Genomic DNA, 22,878 nt, shown 5'->3' on the forward strand with positions numbered 1-22,878 from the left:
TCGGTGGACTCGCTGTTAGGTTTGGCGAATTCTTTGATGATCCCGAAGAGTTGCTTGCTGTTGTGTGTGTGGGCGGAGATTCTGTCTGGGAGTGCTTTCTTCCTTGAGTGTCTGATGAGTGTGTGGTGGGCAGTGGCGGCTGTTTTGTAGTTGTCGAGGTTCGCTGGTGTTTGGGAGTTCCTCCATAGTTTTTCAAGACTTCTGCAGGTTCGTCTGGATTCACGTAGTTCGGTGGAGAACCAGCTGGCCTTGACGTGAGGGTTGGAGGATTTTTTGATGGGGGTGACTGTGTTGGCGCAGTCGGTGATCCATTTGTATAGGGTAAGGGCGGCGGTGGTGGGGTCGTTGTCCAAGGTGGTGGGAGCGGAGCCGCTGAGGGTGACAGTGAGCTGCGCTTTGAGTTCTTGTTCCAGGTACTGCGTTGGAACTGGGGTGGGCATCTTTGGGGGATGTTCGCTCTGTAGGTGAAGTTGGCGCAGCGGTGGTCTGTCAATAGGAGTTCGGAGGAGTTTGGGGTGTAGTGGGGTAGGGTAGATTGGAGTGGGGTAGATTTTGGTGGCATGTGGTAGATTGGAGTGAAGTGGAGTAGGGTAGATTGGATGGAGTGGAATAGGGTGTAGTAGATTGTGGTACAGGGGAGTAGGGAAGATTGGGTGGATTGACGTGAGGTAGACTGGAGTGGGGTAGATTGAATAGGGGCAGATTGGGGTGAAATGGGATACAATGGATTGGAAAGTGGTAGATTGGGGTGGGGTAGATTGGAGAGGGGTAGATTGGAGTGGAGTAGTTTAGACTGAGGAATCATGGAGTGCAGTGGATTGGGGTAGATTGGAGTGTGGTGGGGTAAATAGACTCCCTATCCTATGGAGACGATTAGATAGGAGTGGAGCAGGGTAGAGAGGGATAGATGAGGGTGGAGCGAGGTAGAGTGGGATGGGGTAGAGTGGAGTGGGTCATATTAGGTGGGTTATCTGAGGGTAGATTGGGTTAGGATGCGGTAGACTAGAATGGAGTAGATTGTGGTAGATTGAAGGGGGTACATTGGAGTGGGCTGGCTTGGATGTCGTAGATTGGAGTGGAGTAGGGTAGATTGGAGTAGGGTAGTTTGTGGTAGATTGGAGTGGGGTAGATTGGAGTGGAGGGGGTCGATTAGAGAGGAGTTGTATAGATTGCAGTGGTTTTTAAAGTGGAGTGGAGTAAATTGGACTGTGTGGAGTGGAATGGGCCTGGGTAGATTGGAATGGAGTGGGTTGGATGTGGGTACATTGGAGTGTCGTGGATTGGGGTAGATTGGAGTGGGGTAGACTGGGGCAGATTGGAGTGAGTGGGGTAGATTTGAGTGGAGCATGTTAAATTGGGGTGGAGTTGGCTGGACTGGAGTAGGATGGGTGGGGTTGATTGGGTTAGTTGAGTAGAGTGGGGTAGATTGGAGTTGATTGGGGTAGGTATGGGTATAGTGGAGTGGGGTAGATTGTAGGGGAGTTGAGTAGATTGGATTGTAGTGGAGTCGATTTTGGTGGATTAGAGTGGAGTGGGGTAGTTTGAAGTAGGTTGGTTAAATTGGGATGGGGTAGATTAGAGTGGGGTTGAGTGGGTAGCTTGGGTGGAGTGGGGTACAGTAGTGTGGAGCCGATTGTAGCGAAGTGGAGTGGGGTGGGATAGATTGAGATACATTGGAGAGGAGTGGAATAGACTGGAGTGGTGTAGAGCAGAGCGGGGTAGAGCAGAGTCGAGTAAGTGGCGTGGAGGGATGTGGAGTGGCATGTTGTGTCGTGGAGTGAGTGGCATATATTGGAGTATTGTGTAGTAGAGTGTATTAGAGTGGAGGGGGATAAAGTGGAGTGGTATGTCGTAGAGTGGAGGGGACTTTCAAAGAACGGAGTGGCATGGCATAGAGTGGAAGTGTCAGGACTCAGTCCGGGACACTGTCATGTGTCAGGGACTCTGGCAGAGACTGGTGCCAGGGAAGACAGAGTAGGCAGAATACCAAGTACAGAGCTGCCCAGGATCACACAGCGAGTCAAAGGAGAAAGGGAATCCTAAAATGAAGCTCTGTACAAGAGAAAGAACAGCCCCATCACAGGTGATTTAGCATTCAGAAAAACTACACACAAGACAGATATGCAAGACATATATATAAAACAACATTAACAATAAAGGGAATGTGCGGTAAGGCACTCAGGAGCTCCACACGGTAAAACTGAAGCTCAGTAAGTTCCTCACCCAAAATTGCTGTTACAGATACTGAGTGCAAATACCCACTTACAGGATATGCATGCAAATGCAGGGTCAGTGGAGCTGATACCTATGGTGATGTTATAAATGTAACTCAAAGACAATGCTCACATTGAACAAGAAACACCACCGAGGTTGTCAGCTGGGCCCACGGATCGTGGCAATCAAACAGGAACACACAAGGCAGTAACAGCAAGGGGGTAGAACTAAACACAAGCACGATAGACAAGGAGCTACCACGGAGGAGTGCTTAATAGGAAAGGAAGGAAATATCACAGGACACACTTGGCAGAAAGCAAGTAACAAACATCCAAGGTAAACAGAAGCAAGACAGCAGGAATAGAAAGGCAGCAAACTAGGAACTGGAACTAATGAAATGGGAAGAAAGGCAGAGACTAGAAAAGGATATACAGAAGGGGAGGCTACAAGGGTATACTAGAATAGTGCTGGTTCAGGAATCAAGTAGCATTGAAGGCAGTGCTGGAACAAGAATTGAGCTAAGGCTCATTAGTCAAGGTAGCACTGCAGGCAGAGCTAGTTCTGGAACAGGGAATTACTAAAGCTCAGGAGTCAAGGTAGCACTGCAGGCAGCGCTAGTTTAGTAACAGGGAATTACTAACATTCAGGAGTCAAGGTAGCACTGTAGGCAATGCTAGTTCAGGAACAGTAAAATTACTAAAGCTCAGGAGTCACGATAGCACTGCAAACAGTGCTAATTCAGGAACAAGGATAGGTATAGTTCAGGAAAAAAGAAATAACTAAAGCGCAGGAAACACTGGAAACAAGGTTATCAAAAGCTCAAGAAACACTGGAAACAAGGGTCGGTCTCACCGGTACACAGCTACAATGACCAATCTTGGGCTGCAGGGAGTTGGGGCTTAAAAGAGCTCACAGTAATCACATGTATCAGGTGTGAGCAGGCTAGCAGCAGCCAGCCACAGGTGAGCTGAATTCCTCCACCCATCCTTGGCCTGCAGGGGTGGAGAGGAAGCAGTGAGCATGGAATTCTAGGTAATGGAGTTTCAGGCATGAGCAGGCTGGCTTCCACAAAACCCGGCATGGATTGGGAAGGATGGGAATTTGCAAGTTGCATCCAAAAGACTGGAAGTCAGTATATGCATGAAGGGGAGGGTCTGGAAGCTTATTAGAACACTGGAGAGCCCCACAATTCATCCCCCTGGTGGTGGACACGAGAATGCAAGGAGCGAGTCGTGACAGGAAGGGAGTGGAGTGGAGTGGTATAGTGTGGAGTACGCATGGTGTGGTTGCACACTGCCATTACAGACAACTCATTTTCAATTGAAATTACCATTACATTTGCACCAAAATATGGTTTTACTGCACAGAAACGATAATGTGTGCAAATGTCATCACCTACTGTATTGATCTGTTTTGATCATATTCAAATATTTGTTTTTACCACAGTACAGAATTACAAAAACATGTGCTTCATTAGTACTAATTCTGATATATTCTGAAACATCAGCACAGTTCATTCTTATTTGTTGAGTGCTACAAAAAAAATCTTACACCCTCTCGTCTTACATGGACACTCAAGGATTATCAGATAAATGCTCTCACTTCAAAGTCAGAAAAAGAAAAGTAAACCACGAACTCTCTCAGAATAGGGACCTTGATATTTGGGGCCCGATGTAGGTAGCCCTTTACCGATCGGAATCGGCCGAAAATACCGATTTTCGGCCGTTTCCGATCGGTAAAGGGCTATGGAGATGTAGGGGCACATTTTCGGTAATTTTACCGAATCGTTATCATTACCGAATCGGTAAATTTACCGAGTCGGTAATATTTACCGATTCGGTAATGATAACGATTCGGTAAAATTACCGAAAATGCAATGTAGGTAGCCTATGTTCCGGCAGCACATGGCTTACAGAATCGGTATTTTACCATGGAATACAAATCCATGGTAAAAAACCGATTCCTGTGTACATGCACATCTGTGCATGTACACATGTGCCATGTGACAGACAGACGTGCCCTTAGGGCATGTCTGTGTGCCACATTGCACACATGGCCGTTTTGGGGGTGCTAGAGGGTGTCAAAGTGACACCCCCTGCACCCTTGTGAATTCTTAAATTACCGATTTGGTAAATACCGAATCGGTAATGCCTAATCATTCCTATGGGCTTCAAAGCCCATAGGAATGAATGGGCATTACCGATTCGGTATTTACCAAATCGGTAATTTAAGAATTGTTAAGGATTCGGTAACGAATCCAGATGTTGGGACCTACATCCCATTTACCGATTTTTGAATACCGAATCGGTAGGATTCGGTATTTCAAAATCGGTAAATGGGATTTACCTACATCGGGCCCTATATCTCTGTCTTTGAATGCACAACACAAGTGACAAGATAAGAACAAGATTGAAAGGCCTGTTTACAGAAAGCGAGTTTGTGGAAGAAAACAGTAAACAAGGTTTGGGCAACGGGAGGGACGAACTCAAGCTGGCAAGACTAAAGCAAATAAGGCCAGTAAATAGAAAGCTAGAAAATTGTGAGTTACAACTAAGGGTGGGCGGTTAACTCCGCTCCGCCAGCTGAGTTTGCAGAGTTTTAGAACTCCGCATTACGTTTGGAGTGTGAAGTTTTCAAAAATTCCGCACAGGCAGCGGACAGGAGTTTAGAACTTACCCACTCCTGCTGCTGGCTGCACTCGGCTTTTACTGCTCCCGCTGGCTCGTAGAATTCAATTAACAGGATGAACTGCAGTTTTTCCTGTTAATTGAATTCTACAAACCAGCTGGAGCAGCGGAAGCAGAGTGCAGCCAGCAGCAGGAGAAGGAAGGAAGGAACCAGGAAGGTAGCCTGCGCCGCCATACCCAACCAACAAGGACAAGAGGATGCCCTGGACGGGTAAGGTCAGGCCTTACTAAGTGGTGGAGAATGTGGGGTGTGCAGGGGGCAGGGGGTCAGGGGGTGTAGAGGGGTGCGGGGGTGCAGATTTAACTCTGCCAGGCCACAGAACTCTGCAGAATTTCACTGAGTGTTCCACTAACTCTGTGAAATTCTACAAAGTACAACTCAGCACGCTCTGCCCAGGGTTAGTTACAACTCAGATAGCCAAAGGAAAGCTACTGGCAGAATATATTCCAAGGTCAGCTTTCTGAATGTCCCCAAGATGTATTTAACAAACAAGGCAGCTGTGCAGTCTGGTGAGCTTCAACTTAAAAGGGAGCCTGGTTGAATGTGTAAAACATGACAGTGGGCCCCTTGGCAGCTCTGACTGAGCTGTCAAGCTTCCTGATTTAATGCAATTCTCATCCAGCTAAGGTTTTTTGTTTGCAGTCAAATGTTTAATTTGTTTAAATATAAGGGATCAGGGAAAAGAATGCAAAGCGAAAACCCAGTGTGAATGAGGTGCTCACGCATGGAACTGAGACCATTGAAAGCTCTGTGGCTATTACTGTTTTTTGGTAACATCGGTTTCCATTGTCCCACTTTTCTGGTACATTAGTTGCAAATACATCACTTTAAGGGATATTGTTTTTCAGAGTCTGACACAGGGTGAGCTTGATGCTTGTGCATACCTGAGTAACACTGGTGTATCTATTCCCCTGCAGGCAACTCATTTCTTCTGGGGATTCTGGGCACTGATCCAAGCACGGTATTCCACAATTGCTTTCAACTTCCCACGGTAAGTGTAATGGGTAGGGCAGACACCAATGTCTTGGGGCATCGAGTGAGTGAGCCCATCAGAGTGGGGTCAAGGGAAGCAAGGACCCATAAACTTTCTGATTCTATGCTTGAGGAGTTCACTCAGTCCACTTCATTTCTTTGCATTCTGGTACCTGTTTATCTAATTATAAATCCAGGGCTATAATCCACTGAACCCAATGTGAGTGTAGGTTGTACTGCACAACATCACAAGCTACAGCGCATCATAGAGCAGCAATGGGTCAAACACAGTATATTGCATATTAGTAGAACAGGAAAATGGAAGTACAGAAAACAATTATTTGTGATAAAATAGCACTGCTGGCGGTATTACTTTGCTTTTCCTTCAAACTAGTGCTTGTGTATTCAGATGCTTCAACTGAAAGAATCAATGAATCTATCTTTAGTTGTACATTCACATCTTATTGTATTGCATATTTTGTAGTCAGTGATAAGGACACATTGATGAGTACACCGTACCAGGATTTTACAGCGTTATGGGTACTGTCAGCTTACACACGTTTTACTCGCAGTAGACCTATGCATGAGGGCTTTATCGAGGCTACAAATAAAAGAGAGATCCATTTTGCTGTATAGTGTTTGAGCAAGTATACCCCTAGAATCAGTAGGGGGTCAGGCTCATACACTGGTGCCCTCCTGTGAAACTATCTGTGGAAGGTTAAAAGTATCCGAAAGAGTCGAAATGAAATATTGCCCGTGCTCACCACCGGCCATATTGTTTACACATGAACACCTAACATTCTTGGGTTATTTATAACACTCTTAAAATCTGAAACAGAATTCCAACGTATGGCTTGTAACTCCGGTGTCTGAAATTATATGACCCCCCTCCCCCATTTTTCTCGGCCCGCATTTGACCCATCACCCCAACAATTACCCAGAAGGAACACCCAATACCTAACATTCTTGAATTATTTATAACACTCTTAAAATCTGGAACAGAATTCCAACGTTTGGCTTGTAACTCCGGTGTCTGAAATATTAGGGCACACACTGTGGGTGTAAAGGGACAGAGCCCCATATTAATTGGTTGGTTACGTAAATGTATTCTATTAGACAATATAAATAATAGAGCATTTCAAAGAACAAATTTTATTGTACACATAAAGCTACACATAATTCATTACAAATAATTGAATATTTTGAACCGAAAGTTAAATCATACACATGATACAGTTAAGAGTTAAAAGTCAATGTCAATGTCAATGTCAATCTTGCTTTATTTCGATTTTGTTTGCAAATCATAAAAGCATACAAAGAAAAACATACATATATACACAAAAATAGACATTTAAATAATCGTACATAGGTACAATATAATAATAATACAATATTTACAGGTTAAAATATAAGACGATTAACAACCAGCAGAATGAATACGTTTAAAAAATGTGGCATTGCTTGTTGTTGTATTAGATTTAAGACTGACTCTTGTGCAATATACAGTCTAAATTCATACGATGTCGCACAAGACATTTAAGAAAGCTGACCACTATAAATACCAATTGCTCTCCCTGTTGCAGCTGTAAAAAAAGCAAAGCCGAACGAGATTGTCTAAAACCAGTATGCCTTAAAAAAGGAATAAGCCATTTTTTCCTGAGTTCACGATAAAATTTGCAGAAAAGAATGGTATGCAAGGTAGATTGAGAAGAGGTATCATCACAAGGACAGGGCGTAAGCTCTTTGGCCCAATTATTTCTGGTAGGAAATGCAGCCATTCTATGGAAAAAGTTCATCCTAAACCTTACCAGGAGGTAGCGCTCATGGCTCGTGGTGTTGTAGGAAAGGTACGGCTGTATGGTGGGTACCGATTGTATCAGCAGGCTGTGAATAACGGAAGGTTTAGTGACCTCGCTCATCAATCTTAAGTCCTCAAGATGAGCAAGACATTTCTTTTTTAAGACGTTCCTTGATACCTCACGAATTAAGGGGGGGTTATAATAATATTGGTCCCATCCCAAATCATGAAAAAACCTTGCAATATACCGCAACCATCTGGAGTTATTGGCGTTGTCCATGGTTAGGCAATCGGAAAGAATAGATTGAGTAAAGGTTGCTTTATCCGAAGACCAAATCCTGCGCCATAGTAACAAAGGTTCGATTTTAACTAAGTCCATCACATACGCGAGACCCAACTCAGTGTGACAAGCAAAAGTATCCGTACTACCAGGTACTGCGAGAAGGAACCTCAAAAAAGAATTTTCTACCCTCTGAATACTGTCCGTAGCCACAAAACCCCAAAGACCAGCCCCATACAAGGCCACAGATAGGCATTTAGCTTTATAGATCATAATGATTACAGGGGGAGCGCTCTTTCCCAACTTCCTGACAAAATTAACCAAGGCTGCGGTAGTTCTTAGAAAAAGCAGTTTGCCTGTTTGCACAGCTGGTTTCCAGGAAAGTTTATGATCTATTGTTATGCCCAAATAGGAGTATTTATGAGTAGTCGCTATTTTTTCCTTATTAAGGTAGATGCCCCTCATTTTATTTTTATGACCTGAACCTGCCCTCATGACAAAGGTTTTGCTGATATTTATTTTCAGGTCCAGACCTGCCATAAATGTGGAGTATCTATCCAGATTTTTTTGAAGTTCAAGGGGGGTACGAGCTAATATAACAGTGTCATCAGCATAAAGGAGTGCAGGAATTGGACAATTGTTTACCATTGGGAGATCCTGGCACCCCTTCAACATCTCTCTTTCCAACCCGTTCGTATATAATGTGAAGAGGAAGGGTGCCAGGACACACCCTTGCCTCACCCCTTTTTCTACTGGGAACTCCGCCGTCAGCTCCCCCCCACCCCATAGCGCACTTTTGCTGTGGCATTTGAGTAAAGTTCTCTCAGAAACTTTACTTCATTCAATGGTGCCCCCATGTCCATCAGTAATGACCAGAGTTTGGAGTGAGAGACACAATCAAATGCGGACGATAAATCCACATAGACCATGTACAGGTCTCCTCCTTTGATGGAAACGTACTTGTCAATCAGGAGTGAGAGGTTTAAAGCCTGTTCAATGGTCCCCAAGCCCTGGCGAAACCCGTACTGAAGGTCTGAGATGATTCTGCCATCCTCTGCCCAATCTTGCAATAGTTCTAAAATGACTCGACCCGCCACCTTGCCAAGGGAGTCTAAGAGGGAGATTGGGCGATAGCAGGTAACCGATCCCCTTTTTAAAAAATGGGAACTAGCACGGACCTCGACCAAGATTCCAATAAACCAACATTGCAAGTTGCGTTCAGGACTCTAGTTAGAAGGGGGGTCCAGAGGTCCATTTGGGCTTTAAACAAGTCGATGGGAACACCATCTGGACCCGGGGGCCTTCCCATTTTTACTAGCTTTTAGGGCCTGTACGATTTGCTTCATTGTGAATTGTAAATCAATGGGATAGGGGCTAGCTGGATCATCCCAAAGGAAGGAATCCTTGGATTTTAGGTCCTGGGGATTAAGGGGCTCCGGACTGAGAGAAATAATCTTAGAAAAATGAAGGACCCAGTCCTTCTCCTCTATTGCTACCTCTAACTTTGGGTGATTGGTATTATCGGTTAAAAAGGGAGACTTGAACACTTGCCAGAAAGCAGCCGAATTTTTATAGGTACAACTTTCGTGCAGTTGGTCCCATAGTTGGTTTTTTAATTCTTTTTTCCTTATTTTCAATGCAGAGTTATATAGCTTCCTTAAATTTGTTACCTCTTGTGGGATCCTAACCGACTTCCTCAAAGCAGTTTTTAAATTGGAATAGGCAACCGTACAGTCGTGGTTAAACCAACCCTTTTTCTGTTTGGATTATGTTTTAATTCAACCCACAAAGCCTCATTAATCACTTTAATAATTATCTCAAAATTGGCAATAATTTCTAAGTCTGTTGTGTCTAAGGCAAGACATTTTATGAGGGAAGAGAAGGCCCTTGCTACCACTAACTTTGTTATTTCTGTAGGGTCTACTTTCTCCCATTTCAAAGCATATCCATTTAATCTATTTAAAGCCATGTTATTTTGTGCTAAAATGGAACTAAAGCCACTCGATGGCTTGTGGGACAATGACATAGAAATACTAATAGGACAATGATCACTTAGTGCAATTGTGTGTGTGGTAAACACTGCATCTATTGTCCTTTCTCCGTTTGAGACTAAAATGTAGTCTATGACTGTTTGATGTCCCCTCCCATGAAATGTAGGGGCAAGTGACAAGTCTACCTTGTTCAGGTTGTTCGCTAGGACTAAGTCTAGCTCGAACAGCGTTTCATTGAGAAGGTTACCTAGGGTGGAATGCCTGAAATGTGTGATGGGATTTCCAAATTCATCTAGGATACCACAGATGTCGTTTCTACCAAAAAGGCATGGTCCCAGATTGAAAACCCCCCCCCCCAGATAATTACCTCCTCCTTGTTTGCCTTCCTTATTTGAGTTAGTAATACGGAGCGGATCAAGGATCCCACATTCAATGCCTCAGCGTCAGGCAAATTATTATAAAAATTGACTATAAGGAAACTATCCCTGCTGTTGAGACGTACCCTAAGGATCTGAAAATTAGGATCTAGTTTTATGGGCACTACTTCCATTGTATTAAGGAGGTTTGCAACATAGATTGTTAAACCTCCTTTTGCTCTGCCTGAGGTAGATGGTTGGGCAGGTGAAAAATAAGTTTTAAAACCCTCCATATGTATCGCGTCACATGACCAGGTCTCCTGTAGTGCTATAATGTCGATTTTAGGAAGAAAAAAAAGTCCATTCGTCATTAGTCACTTTGGAGCGTTGCCCTGCCACATTCCAGAATAAAACTGTAAGACGCAGTTTTTTCTCAACCCCTTTATGACCCCCATTATCTAGTGGCAGTCCAATAACGGGTTTAGAATTTAAATCCTGTTCAGAGATAAAAGCTGAGCAAAGTTGATTCTGGCCCGCAGACTTAGCCACGGGATCAATCACTATTTCCTGCGAACTAGTTTGTATTAGGTGCGAGACATGTGATTCAACATTGGATGAAGGTTCTATGGTCATTGAAGACACCTTTTGTAGACTGTCAACAGCAACATTTGCTGTGCCCCCAGAATGGAGTCAATCGACTCCCTCCATGCCCGATAAGGCCGCATAGCGGTTATAAACGGGAATAGAACGATCAACCTGCTGTTAAAAGAGGAACTTCCTGATTTTGAAATGGAGGCCTAAAGCAGCCGTTCTGGTTTCAAAATGAAGGCCCAGTGTGATTGCTCTGAAATTGAAACAGGGGCCTGACGTTGGTTACTGGGGCCACTAGTCCTCTAGGATAAAAATAAGTCAAACCCTGTGCAGTGATTACGTTACTACCATTTTGGGGAAACCAATTTACAATATGACTAACTGCTCTGTCATCTCTGAAATTTATTATTACAATGTCACCCTTTATATCCTTTATTCTTTGTCCCAACCAGGGAAGACGCCTGACATGTAGGATTTCGCCGTTTATATTTGGTGGTAGTGGGCGATTCTGTCTGAGCCAAAATATAATTTTGTTTCTCAGTTGGTAGTGAGCTTCTCTACTACCCTCCCCTAAAGGTGGCACTCCAGTAAGAACCACCACGTACGGAACTGCTTCCGGAGGCAGTTCTACTATATGCCTCTTAGATGCAGTTACCCTCGCGGCATTTTCGTAGCCATTCAGTTTTGGGGGATTTGGTTTTGGGGCATTTATTGAGAGATTACATTTTCCACCTGCTTGAGCCTCCTTATCTTTGTTTTTGATATTTGACCCTGTTGTTTTGGGAGGGATTGATTTCGGCAGTTTTGTTTTAACTAAGTTAGTAGTTTTTATTTCTTTTTGAGCGGTGGTATTTGGGGGTAAAACAGAAATTAAATGCGCTAGTGTGGACTGTGATAAGTCCTTCGTAGCCCCTTTAATTTCCCCGATAGCCTGTTCCAAATTTATCAGTTGTTGGGCAATTCTTTTTAGCCTCTCTGCTAATGGTAGTATAAGTGATCTAATTAGGTGTTCCATGCTGCCCACTAGATCAATGGTGGATGAATCTTTTATTGGGACATGTGGTGGGGTAACTACTGCAGGTGTTAAGGGTGCGTTAGGTGAGGAGCTTTTTGAATTCCCAAAATTAGAATGGATAATCTTGTTTTTCTGTAGACCATCCCCCCTCTTTCTCCTTTTTTTCGGGGGAGGGCCTTGGGCTTGAGGGGTTTTGAGAGTTTTCTTTGTTTTTTGGACAGACTTTGCTTGTGGCAACGGAGTATCTGGCAGAACTTCTACCTCCGGAATCGAATTACAAAAAGAGGCTGAGACATTTATGATCGGGTCATTAGTTTCAGCTAATTGAGGGGATCTATCCTGCAAAAGTAGTGGGATACTGTCACTAAAAGATACCTCACAGTCCTCCCTTTCGCAATATGTGCTCGGAACGGGTGAGATAGCTAGCTGTAACGGGCCCAGAGACGAACGTTTGTTCTTAATAAGTTCCACTGAGCGTCGTCTCTCGGCCCGTCGCTCTGCAAGTGCAATTTCCCTGTCAGTTTCTGTGGTAACCCTGATGACATAATTGTCAAGTGGACCTCGATTGACTCCTCCAGCCAATAGAGACTTATCTTTGGGAAGAGACGACGTCATGATAATCACTAGTCACTATGGGGACTATGGGGGCCTAATTTAAGCACACTAAAACACTAGAAGTAGTCTCAAACAGGTCACTAAGTGTGCGTTTATAACGAAAGACAAAGTAAAATACTTTAAATGTGTCTGCTTGCTCGAAAGTTGAGGTAGAAATCCTTGTCGTATGTAAAACGTCACTGAAAAAGGGGGAGCCCAGCCCGGCCTCCTCCGGCCTCTGAGGGCCTAAGAGGGCCCGCCGTTTGCCCGGGCTTCGCCTGGCGACGCCCACGCGCGTCACGCGACGCGGAGGAAGCACCGATGGTTTTATCCGCCTCCGAGCACGGAAGTGCGGGTAGGTGGGCGGGGCAGTCCCACCGAGGATTATGGAGGCTGTAGTCCCCCCGCTCGGCGGCTGCAAGGTGGTGAGTAAGCAGCGGCGGGGGGGACCAGCAGGCGAGATGGCAGGGCGCTTTCAGAGCGAGTTACCTCCAAAGCTGTGCTGCTCGCTGTCTGTGTGGGAGAATAGGCAGATTCAAAAGGGTCCAGATGAGCGTGTGAAAGTCTTTTAAGAGTTAAAAGTCAACTTTGTGGGTCAATTACTGAAAATAATGGGAGTATATGTAACTCTATTGAATAAACGTTGTTTGAAGCAAGAAATAAAAACGGTTGTCTATCTTTCATAAGACACCAATAAGGAGGCAGGAAAGCAAATACAGAATTAACTTCTTTGAAGTAGTTCTTTCCGTAGGACCAGCACATCCCTATTGCTCGTCACCAACACGGCTTCCTTACTACTTATCAGTTTGGTACTGTCCAGTCAGTATTTGATGTTGTGACACTAAACGTAGCTTCAAAAATAGTGCCTGAACATCAGTGTTGTCAGAGCTGGTCTGGGATGCTGGATATAAGTATCCCTGCTAAACTGGGGGAGAGGCGGCCTCATTACATAGAATTGAGTACTGGGCATTGGTCGGCTTCATGTAAAATATCAGTGCACAGGATGACTAGAACATAGCTTTATAATATCAGTCTCTAGGCTATATCAGTAGGAGGAATATTAAGTAACGCAGAGAATATGAGAGCATGTGGTTATTGCACTCTGTATGCTGGACCATGCAGAGTACTTTGAGCATCGCTAGTGATTCTAAGCCGAAAAAAGAATTAAACATTTTACCAACATTAAAGCATTGGGGGAGCAAATGGAACAGAGAAACAGGCAAATTGCCTGTAAATGGCACCAGGAGCTGTAACATAAGTACTGATTAGTAATCAGCAATGATTTTCAGTCATAATACGCATGGATTAGTTACTAAGTCTGGGCGATGAACTTCGCTCCGCTTGCGGAGTTTGCGGAGTGTTCCGCATTCCGCATCACGTGGAGTTCCAAAAAACTGAGTTTTTATTTTCTTCGCTCGTGTTCATTAACATCAAGTTGGCGGATGCAAGTAAGGAAAATCCATCTCCCGACGAGATTTTTCCTTGTTCGCGATCGTCAACATCAAGTTCGCAAGCGCGAGTGTGGAAAATCAACCTCCTGGCGAGATTTCTCATTGCGAGTTGTTGTGTATGCTCACGACCGCTCGCGTTGAGAAACCGTCCATTCGCGTTGGGAAAGCTGCCCCTCGTGTAAAAATCTACACGAGCAGCAAAAAGAAAGCAGCGCCCGCTTGCCCTATGCATGGTGCCGTTTGCGATGATTTCACAGTGCGGACAAGCATCTGGCACTGAAAACCACCGCAAACAGCATTTAATTAATGCACTCCTCTGCGTAGCGCAGCATAGTTTCTTTTGCACTTCGCGGAGTTCCACTAAGGCAGAAAGTCCCATTTCAGTTAACACCACCTTTCGACTTCAGTGGTTCTGAGTATTGAGACGGGAAATAGATTTTTTGGGTGCTCTCCAAGGATCAGAGGGTTGCTGGGCGTGCAAGTCACTGGGTATGAGAGGGAGGGGAACTCAATTGTCAATGTCAATATGTCTTAGTGTTTCAGATCAAGACTCTTGAGGGATGGATAATGCTCTTGGTAGATGTTTTTTCTTTACATTGTTGCTTGCGAAATAAAAAGAATTCCCAAAAAAGACAGTTTTTTGAGTCTTAGTTTAAGTACTTTGATCATATTTCTGATGTAGATTGACCGCAAAACAAATGCAAATCAATAGGTAAAGCATAGTTGCAATTAAGCAAGGGAGCTATTTCTTGATGGAAAGTGTAGGTCAGTCTCTGTACTTAAAGAATTTCTTTATGTTGTCTCACAGTTTGCATGTAGAGCAAACATAACGCGTCAAAGCCTTTTTGTTTAGCAAATGCGTTGGTTATGGTGCTAACTTGCTTGTGCTCTGAACTCAGATGGACCCAACTTGTTCTTAAGATACTCTTGTTTTCTGAGTTATCGCTTGTCAATCTTGTAAACTACTGAATTACCCATGTTAATTTCCTAACAGGTGGCTGTATTTTGGAGAGACTTGCAGATATAATGTCCCTCACTATTAATCAATCAATCAAACTTTAGTCTATAAGTTAATAAAAACCATAAACATACACAAAATCCGCCACACAGTCACCAATAAAATACATATAAAATCATTGAATCTCTATTTCAGGCTGTATAAGAACCCATGTGTCCATCATAGGCGCACAGAGACATGTCTAAAAATCGTGCATACATGGGTCTTATTATTCAAGCAAACGGGATACAAAAATTCAGAATTTTGATTAATTTAAAATCATTGGCCTTCCCTGTATATTGTGTACGGGAACAGGAAAATCACTAAGAATGCATTATAGAACGCAAAAATAAATATATGATCCTGAGCTAAAAAGGATCGTACGGCCTGTGCGTGCACATATCCAGGGGTTACTGTGCAAAGGGGCAAATACAGTGTAAACATTTTGAGACGAGACATCAACTTGCGTCACCTGCTGGGGTTAAGTGCACAAAAACATTGCTTTTAATGCTTAATGCAAACATTGACACTACTGTGCAAAAGAGGCATTATTAAGGTGCTTAAAAGTACCATAACACAATTCTGCAAAGAGGCATAGGCTGTTTGAACCTATTAATAATAATACTCCTACCTACCTAATGAGTTTATACACGCAATGCGTTACGAAAGTGCCTAGTTTAATGAGCTTAGAGCAATTGTACAGCATACTTTGTGCAGCTGTGCAAAAAGGCAATATCAACCTGCTTGATGAAGTATTAACAGGATTGTACAAAAAGGCAAACTTGTTAACACGCACCTTTCAGCCTAATAGGCTTAGGTGCATAGTGCAATTGTTAAAGCAGCTATGCAAGGGTAGCATTTACTGTGCAATTAGTGAGTTAGAAGTGTTATATATGTCCCTTTCTAAACCCTGGACAGCATTCAAATTAAAGTTTAGTCTGTTTGTCAAAAGTTGCTAAAAACTGCACCAGGTGAATGTTCAGCATAAAACTCTGTGGCTTTAAAGCCTCTACGGCTGCCGTCCTGCAGGTTCTAACATCTACGGCTAAAAACTCCTTACGCAGCAATGACCTCCAGTATACCAGCATGTTAGGGTGCACACACATAGTACAGGTATATATTTTGCCTGACGACACAAACAGCATAATGCATCTACCGGTTGGGCCTCCTTCTGCCACTTAGGGACGTAGTCAAGTATGGGAAGGCATCCAAATGGAATCTTTATCAATTCCTTTTTGATAATCGATGACAGAGCTGCCTCGAAGTAGGGCTTTTCATTGCTTGAGTTATATGAGTTTATTACTAACTAGCCATGTGACTTTTTTTGTCAGTGCAGCTTTATCTTTCAACCTACTTTTCTGCTGTTTGCATTTGTTCACAAGTTTCTTAAAAGCCACTCATGTTTAGTTGCCAGAAGTCTTGGATACCAAGATTAAGTATACCTTCCTGCAGGTATTTGGCAAATTGACCTTTTTCCCTAGTCAGATGCCCAGATGAGTTTAGCCAGTGATCCCTCTGGGACACTCTGCAGTCGATGGCAGCACTTCATGAAGGCCCCTTGCCTGGTGATTGTTTTACCAGGGCACATTCTAACCTTGATTGGGCAGGAGAGGCTGACCTTGGAATCTGGAAAACTCGTTTTTATGTTGGTATTGCAAGTTTCTCCAGCAGATCTGCATCTTCACCCAACATTATCTCGCCTCCATATGATAAGGTTAGAATCAGTTTTGATTTGACCACTGTTATTAATGCATTTAGATTATGGCCCCACAGACTTTTTCTCATGGTTCGAGAAGGCGAAGTTTAAGCCTCAGTTTTTGCAATGATAGCTTTTTTTGTGTGGCAAAAGAATTTTGTGAGCCCAAGTTAAACCCTAGATACACCTATGTTGTAACTTGATCATGTTGGACCCATTTAAGGTCCATTTCCCATCTTTCACTATTTGTCATTTCAGTGGTTTTCTTGAGGTTTATTTCCAACTGGTTATTTACTGAGTACTCGGCGAACCTGTTGATCAGCCTCTGTAGGCCCACATGGTTATTGCCCAACAACATTAGATCGTCTGTGTACAGGATGTTGCTAAACTGTTGAGACCCGAGGCTTGGTGCTTGCGACACCACTTTTGGCAGGGAGGCTGAGAGATCCCAGATGAACCAATTAAATCAACAGCGGCGCCAATACACATTCCTGTTCCAATCCAATGGAGGTATTAACCTTTCTCGATAAATAGCACCTGTCACCACCTTGATTTTTACACAGGTTGTGGTGTATATCAGCTGGATGGTCCTTAAAAGGTTTTGTGGACTTCCCCAACGTAATAGTTTTTCCCAGAGCAGGCCTCGAGGAAAGCAGTCAAAGGCTGCTTTGAAGTTCACAAAACAAATGAAAAGTGACTATCAAACGCTCTTTTCATTATGTGGTCCGCATACATCAAGTTGATGGTAGTTCCTTGCTTTTTGGTGAACCCTGTTTGCTTCATTGCCAACCTTTTTGCCTCCGTCGCTCACTACTGTAGATTTTGCAGTAGTATTGTTTAAAAACATTTGAGGTCCACATCAAGCAGTGATATCAACCTGTAATTGCTAGGGGACATAGCTACCCCACCCTTGAAGATGGGGTGTATCACTGAGGCTCTCCCGTCAGCAGTATTTGCTTGAACATCCAAGTTCAGGAAACCAGCTCAGGTTCTGGGGTTGTGTTTTAGGAGTGCAGTCAGTATGCCATTAGGGGCAGATGCTTAGTTGGAGGGCAAGTTCTCCAATATTTTTTACCAAGGCCTAAATTAATAAGTTCCATTGAGTGGTCTAGGGTGTCAGTAGCACCATTGCAATTGGTCTTCAGGGTCACCAACTCGTGTGGACTTGTGCTGTGATCTTTTACATGTGGGGTCCGGCCTGGGACAGAATGGTCCACTGTGCTTCCCTTTTAATGTGCTCTTAGGTATTTAACCAATTCTTCCTTGTTATTATTATCATTGTTTGTCACCCAGGGGCCCTTATCAAGCTCATTAATTCGTTTCCAGAGGCATCTGTGGTCGTTCCATTTCGAGGAGTAAAGATGCTTTGCCCACAATGCTACTTTAGCACCCATACCGCATTTTTTAGGCTCTTACGCTCCATTCGTAGACATTTTAGTAATTTAAAATCCTATGGTGAGCTCCACAGTTTATGGAGCGCTTTGTTGATTCTTGACCTGATAAGGCGAACCCGTTTTGGCAGAATGATAAAACGCTAGTGTGATATATTTTTACTTTTCCCCAAATTGTTGGCTGGGTCTCTTGCTGCTAGGGTCTCTGAGAGGCACTTCCACACCTTTATCGAGTTCTCCTTGCTGGATGATATTTCCTTCAGGATTCCATTGACCTCGCTTGCCAAGCCTCCAATATTGCCTGGGTTCTATTTAAGGTGTTTTACATTTTCAGAGTGAGCTTCAACCTGCATTATCCGCACCTAATCTAATACGGTTATATCTGTGCCTAGACCAAAGTTTTGAAGGTGATGGCCAGTCTCTGATCAGTGCTTAATTTTAAAGTCGACTACTCCACGATACATTTTAAGGCTCACCATCGTGTAGTCAAGGTAGTAGATCATCTTACAGGACTGCCTTGTCCAGGCGAGTGGGATGTTCCTCGGAGGCGACCATTGTGTATTACCAGACCAGCTGCTTCGTAGGACTTCAGGAGCCTGTTCCCAAGACTGTCATGGTGTCTATGCAGAGAGTGACTTTTTGCTGGCAGCATCTGTAACACCTCATCCCCTGCATGATGGGTGTCTTTGAAAAGATTCAGAATAAAATCTCCAGTAATTACCAGATTTGTCAACGGTTTATCGCCTTTCCACTCCAGGAACAGCTTGATCAGCTTTGCCACTATTTTTAATTTTTCTCTCGGGTTATTGTAAATATTTAAAAAAATCAGAGGAGAATGAATCACGTCCTGTTCTTGCCAGGGTCTTACGATCTCATATTTCAGAGACCCTCATTCACATCTTACATACGATGCGGTATATGTTGATTCATCATTGGGTCTTTTATCACTTGAGTGTTCAGTTCTCCAAGTGATCTACATTCCTCCACCTGCATGGAGAACAACAGTTTTTTTGACAGTTGTGATTAGAGAGTGAACAAGTGTCTCAAAAAGCTGAGAGAGATTAAAATTAACTTCATTCCTTCGTTCAGTATTTTATTTAACAGGGAAGGGGCAACATTTAAAGCGGTTAATGTTCCACCACACCTGGTTTTAGGTTGTGGTAGGTCGACATGTCTCTGCCCTAGGTTGCCCTGACGGGTCCATGAACCTGAGTGAAGCTGGCTACCTATTGTGTAGCTTGTAGAGAGTAAGAGGGTCACTTACCCTTCTTCATCAGTGAACCCAATCACTCAACTTCGAGTGTGAGTTATAGGCACATCTTTAGGCTATAACTTAAAGAGTTATGCTGGGCACTATAGCTGCAGCTTCACTCTATAAATAGGACGGAGGCACGATTATATGAGTCTCTTTGTATGCCAAGGGATCTTGTCGTGACTCGAAATTATACTGGAAGATAAGTGAGCAGGCTCATTTATGATGAAATCGATTGGCAGGTTTAGTAATGCACTGGCACTGGTGTTAACTTGTAGTTCCTATGCATGTCATACTTTTGGATCTAGATCTGGCGAATATAGCTCGTTAATGAACTGTGAGATTGTCTTATTTTGAAGCCTGCGTCTGAGCAAAATGCTAATTTTCAGGATCGTGTATCAACACGAGGGGGCTATTTGAAGAGATAGGCGTGATCGAGAGCAGTTAATGGGACATAACTGTTACTATACGCTGGCCTGGGTTGAGTATCAACCTTTGGTATGGTTAAAAAAGGCATAGTCGATTAGTAATTATTATTTGGCACTCGTTCTAGCTTGTAGGGCTAGTGGGAGCAAAGAGATCTCCATTGCCAGTCTTGTTTGTGCAAAATATTTAATTTTGCGGAAGAAGATTCTCATTTCAGGCTTCACGTTTCAGGATAGATCGCTGATATTTCTAGAGGGTGATTCGGGAATGGTTCACAGGACATCCCTTTTCCACTTCTAGGCTTTCAATTGACAATTCAACATCCTCCATGAGATGCAATGTTGATTTGCTTCAATTAAAGAAATAATTTATAAAAATAAAGACGATTGGCAAAGCAGTGCCCTGCTAACATGGAGCAGTCTGACAGCCATGTACCCCCAGCAGAAGTCTACCACCTAACTGTGTCACAGAAGGAATATCTGCATCTGGATTGGAATAGGCCATCATTTCACGAGAGGAGGCCCGGGCCCAAAGTCCACTCCATCCTCTCACATGCAGGAACTGGGATTAGATGGGGAGGCGTGCCTTCATGTCCCCAAGGGCTGTGACTTCTGGTTTATATTTAAATCGCGAATCTAAATCCATGTTTCTGCAACTCCACTCTAACCTCAATTCCAGTAGCTGTGACTCTCTGTGACCAGAAGCCTGTTCTGCATTTTAAAGAAGGCAGGACAAGGTTATTCTCGCTCTCTTTTGTCCTTTGTCCCCAAAAAAAAAATATTTCTGCATGTATGCAAATAATAATAAAAGGGATAAGGTGTCTTGTCCTGTGCGCTCCCCCAGCCTTCACCCACAAGCATTCACTTTAACAAAACCAGTGGTCCCTTCTGTAGGAATTAACTGCACAATTTGAGTACTCAGCTGAATAGGACACAAAAGGTACTAATATAGATAGTAGGGAAAATAGAACATCACTAATTCTCCCATTTTTACATAGGTTTCAGTTCCTCCTGAGTGTTTCCCCCAAATCTTTATAACAATAAATACATATAAACCTTTAATAGAGCATGCACCATCAAGCTTTGGTACAACCTGGGACCTAAAACTGTAATGAAGCTAGTACACTGTTGTAGTTGTCCTCTGGTTTGTGAATGGTCTTCTTGGAGTCAGGCCTGACATCTCCAATTATGTGACTAGCCTTTTGTTCTCTTCTTACAGGTATGCAGAATTAAGATTCAAGCAGTATTTTAAGGTGAAGCCCGAGGTGACATCTTTGAAGATCTCAGAGTGACTGTTCATAGCACCACTAGGCACCAGTGACAGCCTGAGGCCCTGCAACAACCATCTGGACCATGGTGCACTGATAACGGTTTGACGAATGCAGCCCACTGCAGGAGAAGAGTGGCAGCTCACACCTACTGCAAGGATGCCAGTGGGAGGCAGATGCCCCAGAATGAAAGGGGGTTCCTCTGCACCTGTCAGCACAGCGCTCCTGTAGGGCGGGGCCTGTCTCATTGCTGCCCCACCCTGGAGGCTGTTGTCTCCATGCTCTCACCCAGAGTTAGCCACAGAGTTCCTTCAGTGCCACAGTGAAGAAGGCTGTCACCGCCACTCAATGCAAGCATCTTCTACCCCATTTTAGAAGGCATGACTCCACCTCCTGATCCAGAGCTTCCATCTCCCGCACTAGAGAAGACTGTCTCTGGGCCCAAACCCTGAACATCCGCTGTCCCACCAGAGGGGGGAGCTGTCCTGCCCCTCTCACCAGAGTTCCCAACACGCTGTCCTATCTAAAGATAACTTACACCTAAGACCTAGATTACCCTCTGTAGGAGGAGGCAGAGGCAGCCCTTATACTGTGGGCTAGAGCATCTTCAATCCCCCCAAGAGCGTACTTGTCGGACCCTCACCCAGTGCCAACTCTAAACCACATTGAAGGCCTGGCTTACCAGAATTTTTCCTCCAGCAGACTTTAAAGGACTATCTTACAACCACACTCCCCTCCACCTACATAAGCAAAATCTTTCAGAACTGGTGTAAGCTGGCAAAACTGTGGACAGACCTGTGATTGAACAATGACCCATGTATTCTGTAACACTAATGATGATGCCTGGTTGGCTATTAGCGTAACGTGTGCGCCCCCTAGAGTCCACTTTGGAAATTATCTACAGCAGCGGTTCTCAACTTTTTTAGACTTCTGTGGACTACACTGAATCATTACTGGAAGCTAAGCCCCCCCAACCACTTTCTAGAGTTTTAATCCCAAAATTATACACAAAAGTACATGAATAAGTATACATCAAACACATAGACAAATGATTAAATATTTTACTTAATGTGCAAAATAAAATATTCACAACATCGAAACTTTAATTTTAAGGGGAAAACTGGAGCTTTTCAAAATTCAGTTTAATTTCTTAAAGACTCTAACATACCACTTTGTCTTTTTTTGTCGGAGCATACAAGTGCTACAATTATGGCCACCGATTATTCATACTACTTTCTGTTTGCTGCACTTCCACTGCTCCCACCAATTAAGATGAGGATCCCAACTTAATTTAGAGCCTCACATTCCAAATTCCTAGACCTTTACTGAGTTTTGTAAACTTTTATATGTTGCTATTTATGTACATATACTGAATTAACCTGCTAATATTTAATTTTCCAAACTGTCGCAGACCCCTGAGTTGGCACTAGGGATCTCCAGGGGTCCGCGGACGCTAGGTTAAGAACCGCTGCTCTACAAGTCACTAGTAAACAATGAGTGTCAGAGTTTCTGTTAATACTTGTACAGGACCGTGGTTGCACCCTATTATTCGACAGTAATAATGGTTGCTTCTAGAAGACAGTAGATAATTTATTTAGCCAAATAAAATTGTTAATTGCAAAATGCTACATTGGACCAGAGTTCTCTTTGTCAGTCAAGCAGGGGGTGATTGAAGCCATCATTTACAATGGCCTTTGTTTTAAATCATTTCTCGGCTGCTAATGTCATGGCTCGCTAGATGTGTCTCCATAAAAAGGCAATCGGTTGGATAATAATATTTACAGGAGGCATCCCTGAGGAATTCTTCAACAACCACTCAACCTTCTTTAACAACCACCCAACCCCTATTCCTAACACTAAGGCAGTCAACAATCTTAGGCTGTCATGCATACACTTAGA

General features: G+C 43.6%; 1 protein-coding gene across 1 annotated transcript in view; it reads left to right on the forward strand.

Annotated features, from left to right (window-relative positions):
* The window catches only part of ETNK2 (ethanolamine kinase 2), a 325,147-nt gene extending 302,540 nt beyond the window's left edge, over positions 1-22,607 (forward strand). The window contains exons 7-8 of the mRNA XM_078644659.1: positions 5,820-5,893; positions 20,931-22,607. Coding sequence (XP_078500785.1) covers positions 5,820-5,893; positions 20,931-21,003 — 147 coding nt within the window. The 3' untranslated portion in view covers positions 21,004-22,607. The remainder of the gene's footprint in view (positions 1-5,819; positions 5,894-20,930) is intronic.
* The last annotated feature ends 271 nt before the right edge of the window (positions 22,608-22,878 follow it).

Source organism: Lissotriton helveticus, chromosome 5_1 (genome assembly GCF_964261635.1).
Source record: "Lissotriton helveticus chromosome 5_1, aLisHel1.1, whole genome shotgun sequence".
In the NCBI taxonomy this organism is placed as follows: domain Eukaryota; kingdom Metazoa; phylum Chordata; class Amphibia; order Caudata; family Salamandridae; genus Lissotriton; species Lissotriton helveticus.